The sequence below is a fragment of the Sinocyclocheilus rhinocerous genome, unplaced genomic scaffold (assembly GCF_001515625.1).
Source record: "Sinocyclocheilus rhinocerous isolate Xijiao unplaced genomic scaffold, SAMN03320098_v1.1 scaffold886, whole genome shotgun sequence".
Taxonomy (NCBI): domain Eukaryota; kingdom Metazoa; phylum Chordata; class Actinopteri; order Cypriniformes; family Cyprinidae; genus Sinocyclocheilus; species Sinocyclocheilus rhinocerous.
In genome coordinates, this window is record NW_015631204.1 from 174,410 (window position 1) to 183,919 (window position 9,510).

The following is a 9,510-nucleotide window of genomic DNA, read 5'->3' on the forward strand; positions in this document are numbered from 1 at the left end:
TATCTATCTATCTATCTATCTATCTATGTGTGTGTGTGCCTGTTATATTTTTTATTAATTATTATAAATGAACTTATTACATTTATTATAATTATATACCAAATATTTCATATAATACTGAATTGTATATATACTGATATTAATACATCATAATTCATATAATAAAAACAAATTACTGTAAATATTTAATGTGTATATGCACATAACTATTATAAATTCAATTATATATTAATTATTAACATAAATTAATTTGATTATTATATTCATTATAATTATATATCCAATATTTTATTTAATAATAAATGTTATATATACACTGATATCATTTGAAATATTGAATACATAATAATAAATAAATAAAAATAAAATACTGTACATTTTTTATATTTTAATAAAAATATAAAAAAATCTACACACACATTTATTTTAGAAAATATTTAAAACGATGCTTATATATAGTGTCAAAATTGTCATTAGTATCAATGTTAGACACTTTTATTCTGAAAATATAAAAGGTTTCAAAGGCCAAAGGTTTTAAATAGTTTTTTTTTTCACACCATGTTGAAAAAGTAATTCATTTACATATATATTTTTAAATGTGTCATTGGTGTTACATTTTCATAGAAAAATAATATTTGATAAAATAATTTCAGAGAGATTTAAAGGGGTCATATGATGCGATTTCATTTTTTCCTTTCTCTTTAGAGTGTTACAAGCTCTTGGTGCATAAAGAAGATCTGTAAAGTTGCAAAGACTAAAGTCTCAAATCCAAAGAGATATTCTTTATAAAAGTTAAGAGTTAGCCACACCTACCTAAAACGGCTCGTTCGAACACGCCCCCACATACCTACCTCACTATGTGGGAAGATTTGCATAAAGCCGCCCAAATGTTCACGCAAAGAAAGAAAGCATAACTTTTATTCTCGCTGTAGTATTGTTGACACTGCAGCCATGTCGTGAAGACGCTGTGTGCTTCGTTGTGAAAGCGAAACCACTTTGTTTGGTCTTCCAAAAGAGGACGATATCCGCTTCGCCATGCCTAGAGCTGATCTGTGCTGGTCGCTGAGGAAATACATCAACTTAGTGCTGTGGATCACCGGATATGCTTTCACCGTTTTCACCGCTCCTTCGCCAGGACCGCCGTTCTCGACCCCGCCGCCTCAGCTCACTCTTGCCCGGCCTCAGCTCACGGTAAGCCGGGGCTTTCGCTCACGCTAGGCCGCTGTGTGCTTCGTTGTGAAAGCGAAACTACTTTGTTTGATCTTCCAAAAGAGGACGATATCCGCTTCGTCATGCCTAGAGCTGATCTGTGCTGGTCGCTGAGGGAATACATCAACTTAGTGCTGTGGATCGCCAGCACATTTTATGGAGGACTGTTTACTGATCCTGGAAGAGTAACGTTAGACTAAAATGCCGGCAGTTCTGACTCACGTAAGTACGTTTTCATTTAAAGGATTTGCCACTGATGATTCAAACGCGAGTTTTGGGCAGTGTGGAGTAGCACTTGTTGTTTGTCATTTCTCTGATCACAAATGCAGACAGGGTTTTATGTTTACGCAGCTCGATGCAATGCAACGCGTAAAAAGACAGTATAAGTCATTATAATCAGTAATTATGTCCCCACTGGATGCAACAAATGCCTCGTTTGTAATGGGTTTTAATGTTTATGTCTCGTCGCTCCGGCCGGACACGGCATCAACACAGTATGGTGAGGGGCGTAACATTTCCGTCTCACGCTTGAGGTATTCGGCCAATCACAACGCACTGGATAGCTGGCCAATCAGAGCACACCTCGCTTTTTCAGACCGATGAGCTTTGTAAAAATCAACGCGTTTCAAAAAGGCGGGGCATAGAGGAGAAACAATAATGTACAGTATGTGGAAAATAATGTGTTTTTTTAACTTTAAACCGCATAAACACATTTCATTACACCAAATACACAAAATAATGTTCTTTTTAGCAGCATCATATGACCCCTTTAATACACTTTGACGCATTAAACATTTTTTATTTTACTTGAAATAACATGCACCAATAAATTGTGAACAACAGCCGGAAAATGCATTAAGTAAAAAGAGTGCATTTTGATTTCATGTTGACTTTAAAGCATATCACAGCCAGCATGGATTATCCGTATCTCATCCGATCCCATGAGGACAGTGTGTGTGTGTGTGTATACATACCAAATTAATTGGAAGAGTTTTAATCCCTTGAGACAGAATATTTAACACACACACACACATACACACACACAGACACTCAGCAGGCCTCTGGCTGTGGATTAAAGCGGTAATTAGAGATTATGTCACAGGCGTGAATCATCCGCAGAGGGACAGCGGACGTGGACACGGGATTACAGCCGGCTGCATGCGGGCATTGCGGCAGTACGGCTCCGACGAACCCCCGTTTCTCTCATTAACATCTGCTTGTGTGGCTCTGGCTCTCTGGGAACGTACTGCTGCCGGCCCCAAACGCTCGACTCCAGTAATTAGATCCGTGCAATTACACCACGTGCCACTAGAGGGCACGTTCGACTGGACGCAGGGTTGTTAAGCGCAGTCACCTGTATCCGAGGGTGTCCAGAAAATGTGCTAGGCACAGGGGAAATAGGATTGCATTGCAGGGGAAAAAAAAAAAAGCTTGTTAGGCAGCAGATTGCATTTCCAGATAACTCCCTCGGGGCCACATGCTGTGGTCGGTGTTCTGCAGCTGCTTATTTGTTGGATTACACAGTCTATTAGCATGTCATTTAAAGAGATCCATGCATTAACAGGTGCCCATTCAGTCAAGAATATCCAGTGCAGTTTGTCATATCATTTGGAGGTGGAGGAAAATATGATTAATGGAAGTAATACTCAAAGCTCATATTAAAAGGTACCTGTAGCTCCACACCGTAGCCTGTGTAGACGGTCACTGTGTAAGTGCACTGCAGGAACGCTCCTTCAGGGAGGGGCGGATCGTCTGAAGAATCGATGTAGCCCTCTGGGTCGCTGAAATTGACCCTGCAGTTCGTTACAGCTGGAGGAAAATGCCAGACAGATGACATTAAAAACCCAAGTATTCGTCTGAGAATGTCTACAGAGGGGATTTGAGATGGAAAACAACAGTGAGGAAAAACATCTACATCATGTAGCTGTGTATTTCCCTGCTGGAAATGCTTGCTTGCTAGCTGGGTCATTCCGTGTCAAATCAACCAAATTTCAGAAACTTCCCCAGCTTTTTTTTTTATTTTGTTCATATTTTTCTGTAGAAAGATAAACATGTATAGTGATGAAAGCCAAAACATTAAATGTCATCGATGTATATTTACTGAGTAATCCACTATTTTGTAGATTTCAAAAGAAACGTTCATTAAGAATGAGAATCTAGAAGGATATTAAGACATCTTTTAGAGTTACAGGCATGACAACTTTAGAAAAATTATATTTATGGCACTCGGACAGGTATGTTTACGCAATTGAGCTGAAAGGAAAAAATGAGATACATTTCTAGTTTTAACATTATTTATTTTTCAGACATTCCTCTTTAAAACAAAAAAGTATCAGCTGTATGCAAAATGACCCACATTTGGTTTTTGACCTCTGAAAATGTGATCAATTTACCAATTTACTCATGGAGCCGCATCAAGATCTCCATATCTCAGGGACTGAATCATTGAGGGCCTTTAAAATGAAGATACCACAAGGAAAGTTTGTTAAGAACCAGAATCTAAAAGGATATTGAGATATCTTTAATACTTCTTGAGTTACAGGCATTTTTGAACTGTCACCATTGGCATATAATGTAACAAAGACTGCTAAAGTCAACACATTTTACTAATAGAGCTACCAATCGCTGTGTAAAAATAAAATAATTATGCTGCCAGCTTTCTAAAATCATTTTTATCCCCCTCTAATTTGGCTCAGAATCTCAGGTGAAAATTGCCATTTTGCCCATTTTTGCACTCCTCTACAAAATAGTGGATTACTCAATAAATATACATTGATGACATTTAATATTTTGGCTTTCATCACTATACATGCTTATCTTTCTGCAGAATTTTTTTTTTTTTTTACAAAATAAAAAATTTGAGCCGGGGACCTCAGGTTGAGTTGACATGGAATGACCCAGCTCCAATTTCCATGCTGGTTCAGGACAGTTTATACTGGATAGTTAAAGTTTGGCATGGATCTTACATAAGCAAGCAAAACTTGTGTGAACTGCTCAATAAGCATGGTTTCATATAGTGAGGCTAGTTGAGAACACCAAAATCAAAATCAGCGCTTCTGGGGGAAATTGTTGCAAATTGCTCTTTTACATCTATTTATGCTAAGTGCATGCTAAGTTAATGGTAGATGCTATTTATACTTAGAGTAAATAAAGCTAGATGCTGTTTGCACAAAGTGTAAGTAGCAATAAATATTTTGTTTACACTAATGTAAACCGTGACAGAAGCTATGAATGCAAAGTGTTTTATAATATGGTATTATTAGTAATAAAAATAAAATCTCTGAGTTAGTGAAAATAGCCATTGCACTTGGTACAAACAGACATTGGCGTAATAATTATGATAGATTATTATTAATTAGACAAAATGCTCTAGTATTAGTATTATGAATAATTTAGTATTATTTGTACACTATTATAGTATTTATTAACATTTCCAATTAAATTTTCAAAATAACTTTTTCATATTTTATTTAAACAATTTTTTTTAATATTTTCAGTTTTCATTTAAAATTTTGTTTAAGTTTATTCATTTTGTTATATGCTTTTTCATTTTTATTCAGTTTTGGGTTTTAATATTTCTATTGATCTTTATTTTTATTTCGGTTTTCGTTTTAGTAATTGTAGTACTTCAACTTATTTTATTTCAGTTTGTTGCCAAAACATTTCTAATTTCCGTTTAAGTTTTTCAACTAATATTTATATATTGTTTTATTTCAGCATTATTTCAATGAACAAAAACAATTGTAATAGTTTTAATTAGCAATAACGACATTGCATCTGTGCCAATTATTTAGTCACATGATTTTAAGCACAGTGACATTACTTTTTTTTAATGTGCATGTCTTTTTACTGAAAATGATCCACCTCAAGTGACCACAAGTTTTTTGAATGCTCATTTTGGATATTTTATTCACATCATTGGGTGATGTGGTGTTCCACTTGGTGTTTTTTTTAACACAATATCAGAAAATTTGCAATAAAAAGTAACAAAGCACTCAGAAGTCATTCACTTTCAGTGAGAGCTAGTGAGGTCATCTATGTGTAAATGCACAGCAGCATGAGGAACATCTATTAGTTTCTGTAAAACTCTTGGACTTACATGAGGTGAAAGCCCCAGGCGCTGTTTCAGCGCTCACAGTTGTGGGGGCCGCAGCGGAGCCTGAAGGTTTGGGATGTGGGGTCGGAGCATCTGTATCCCAGCTCGGCGTTGCGACGGCTTCCGGGGGTTCGGTGGGGAGCTCGTAGGCTGGAGGTAAAGAGGCGCTGTGTGAGGGGAGCATCTTTCTCAGGAGGGGCTGGTCGGGGGACAGGGCCTCTGCTCCGGCCCCCAGACCCTTCCCCAACATGGGCACTAGATTAGGGGGTAAACCGCTGGGAAGAGTCACACCCTTCTGAGCCAGAAGGTGATCCTTACGAGACAGGACCGACTCTATGAAGTCCTGCCCCATGGATGCAACTCCTCTGGGGGTTTCTTTAGGGGCTGGGACCTGCATCACTGGAGCGAGGCTGGGTGGAGGGGTCACAACGGACTCATCTGGAGGAACGAGAAAGAGTTTCAGAACAATTAAACAAGTTCCTTCCTGCAAAGATACCTGATAGCCAGTTTGTCGTGGACAGCAATGTAGAGCAAATAGAGCAACACTTGCATTTCTGTTTCTAAAATGTTGAGAAAAAGACCCCAGTAACTAGCCCGAGATTTCAACAGTGACTCAATTTGTATTCAGATATGCCAAGATAGGTCTGCAAACAGATGTTATGATCTCAGTATGAAGTCAAACATTGCTCATCAAATTTGTCCAAGATCAGATTATCTGAGCTGCTATCCACATTAATTTGATGGCTTTCTTACTGTATTTCTCTTAAAGGTACACTACATAATTTTGACCTCTCTATCTCCATCTGTTGTTGAAACATGACATTTCTAGCCGAATCAAACTTGACAGCTCTGAATTAAAATCGATAATGTCTGCTCGGTGGAAAAAAACATGGTTTTGAATGCCAATTTCTTATGTACTGGCTCAATAATTCATTGCTAACAACAAATTTAATAAAGGAAAAAATAAAAACTCTGCAGCAGGGTTATAATCAAAAATTAAAAATCATATATATATGTATAATAATAAAAAATATATAATTGAAATAAAGTTAAAATAAAATGTTAAATATAATATGGTAAATTGAAACTTGTTAGTTAGTCACCATGGCAATGTTTTTCATTTTTGTTTAGTTTAAGGTGAAGCACTTACTATGTGGAAATAAATCAAAATTAAAGCTAAAATAAAACAAAAACTGAAAAAAATAAAAATGAAACCTAAATAGGAATATTATATTAAAATAATAACAAAAGCACATTACAAAAAAGAAATGAAAATATAAAAGTACAATTAATAAAATATTAATAAAACCATTATAGTATATAAATAATACTAAAATAACACTGATTCATGTCTCTTTTTTTATCATTTTCACTGCCTTCAGCACAAAAAATTGACATTTTATTTGAAACAAAATATTTTGTGTGCATTTTTTTTAATTTGGAAAAATATGTTTATTTTCATTTACTATATTATCATGTAATAAGTTTTCTTTAAAAAATTATACTACAATTAATTTGCTACAAATAATAATGAACATGATAAAACTACAATGTAACTTTGTAATTACACAGATTTCTGAAGGAGTGAATATGAGTTTAATTCTCATGAGCTGTGAAAATCAACCTCTCAGCTATACATTTCCATGTGGAAAGGCATGTTGCCAAACATGTAAGTGATAATATGCATGATTTGTGATGAGGTGGTTACGGTAAAGCGTGGTTAAACAGGCTGCCAGTGCTGCATTCATTCAGGGCAGATGTCAGCTGTATCACTGATGAGGGGTCGATGTAAAAGAGGTGGGAGTTCCAGCTCAGGGGGAATCTAGTTTTCACAGCACTATTGTGGGTCTGTGCGGGTGAGTGGACCACTGCCAGAACTGCCGGTTATTATAACTCTCTCTCTCTCAGGTTTCAGGTTTGCAGACAGTCCTTCACGGGGAGGATGGACTGGAACGCAAATGAAGCGTGTCGGAGAAACGACTCGGTAAGAAATGCACCTAATATGTGGAGCTACACCTCCTGCTCGCCAACCCAAACCTGAACTCATTCTGAAGCCCACTGAAACACAGCAACCTCTCATTTTCTGCCAAAACGCTATGAGCCAGTTAAAGTGACATCAAACTGTTATGCTTATGCTTTGTGTAAATGGACCGTTTTCTGCACTATATACACTCCAATACACAGTAAGGGTCCAAAAGTGTGAGACCACATTGTAAAGACGTTTTTTTTAAACTCAGAAATAAACAGAAAAGCTACAATTTTCGAAACACTTAAAAAAAAACGACATAAAATTAAGAAATATTTAAGATTCCACACTATTGGTATATGAACTATTATGACAGTAATAATAAAAAAGAATCAAAATAAGAAAAATTTATTTTTATATTTCTCTCTCTATATATATGTACTGTATATAAAATAAAGAAATATTTTATTACTATTAATATTATTTTTTATTATTTTATTACTATTTAATATTATTATATATAATAATATAATATATATTAGTGCTGTCAATTAAAAAATTATCTCGATTTTTAACACCTAACATTAATTTGTATTCATAAATATATTTTCACGTATATTTAAAATGTTTGTTTAATAGCATCTTTTTAGTACTATGAATGAAAGTACCGATAACAATACTGATTCTGATGCCTGTATTAAATGGATTCATTCCCAAAATCTGATGATAAAATTAGTAAATATAAGCAGTAAACATTACAGTGAAATTAAAAGCCATCATTTTTACCATTTAATAGGCCCAAACTCTTATAGAACATGAAATATATATATATATATATATATTTAAAATTTTTAATTTATGTGAACTTAAACTTGATACAATGAACTTGATATAGTGCAGTGTGTGTGTGTGTGTGTGTGTGTATATATATATATATATATATAATCTATCTATCCATCCATCCATCTATCTTATATATATATTGTTTTTAGTGTGAAACTGCATTATACCCTATTCTAAAAAAAATTTCATAACAAACTAATTTAGATGCATACGTCTTCTGAACTCTGTTGGCTTTTTCACCACAGCAGCCATTCCTCAAGGTGAAAAAAAGAGGAAGTGGCTGATCAATTAAATTACACTGGCGAAAAAAGCTATTACCCTCTGCGAGTGATAGAGTGTTGTCCGGGGACGTTGTCTGAGCAATAAAACATGTAATGAATGTGAGTACAAGAGGAAAGCACCTGACGTGAAGAGCACTGGGCCACTTCGTCCTCTAGTGAAAGTTAATTGTACGGCATACATGCACTTCTGCTCAATATAAGCAATCCTGAATTTATTAGTCACCATTAGAGATTCAAACGAGAAGCTAGTTGACTACTGGATGCATAACACTTAGATTTAAAACACAGCTTCAACAGAAAATGTCTGAAAAATATATATTTTGCAAATGTCATTGTTTAGGAATTCTCAGATGTGTTTCATTTAGAAATCTAGGAGAACATTTCAGGACACACTCTGCAGGAGAACATTTCTCCTGAATTTCCTCAGGAGAAAAATGAGAGCGTTATTGACATATAGTAAGAAGGAAAACTTGATGAGAAATGTGTCATATTTCACCTTGATGGCAGATTTCTGAGAGCAGTTTGAGATCTCTTCTGAGATTCTAGAGGAGACAAACATGAGATTGCGGGGATCTTTTTCTTAGATGAACAATCTCAAGTTCAGCAAAGCCTCCATTTGATCTTCTAATCTAATCGCCGTCTAGAAGAAACAATTGAAGCATCAAAGAGATTTGTATTCATATACGATGACTAAAACATCTGACCTACGCGAAATTGGATTTTACAACACATTCATTGCGATTCAGTATCAAAACAACAACACTTCATCCATTAACGGTTCGATTTGAGGCTAGAGCTTTCTATAATCACTGTTTGCAAATGCTGTGTTATCTCTGTCACTCATTTAAAGGGGTCATATGATGCGATTTCAATTTTTCCTTTCTCTTTGGAGTGTTACAAGCTCTTGGTGCATAAAGAAGATCTGTAAAGTTGCAAAGACTAAAGTCTCAAATCCAAAGAGATATTCTTTATAAAAGTTAAGAGTTAACCACGCCTACCTAAAACGGCTCATTCTAACACGCCCCCACATGTCTACATCACAATGTGGGAAGATTTGCATAACACCGCCCAAATGTGCACGCAAAGAAAGAAAGCGTGGTTTCAGGAACAGCAGT

At 35.5% G+C, this 9,510-nt stretch overlaps 1 protein-coding gene across 1 annotated transcript in view; it reads right to left on the reverse strand.

Moving 5' to 3' along the window:
* Positions 1-9,510, reverse strand: part of LOC107741658 (seizure 6-like protein) — a 50,608-nt gene that overhangs the window by 18,619 nt on the left and 22,479 nt on the right. The window contains exons 2-3 of the mRNA XM_016554425.1: positions 5,309-5,743; positions 2,879-3,018 (exon numbers count right to left, since the gene is read on the reverse strand). Of these exons, the coding sequence (XP_016409911.1) occupies positions 2,879-3,018; positions 5,309-5,743 (575 nt within the window). The remainder of the gene's footprint in view (positions 1-2,878; positions 3,019-5,308; positions 5,744-9,510) is intronic.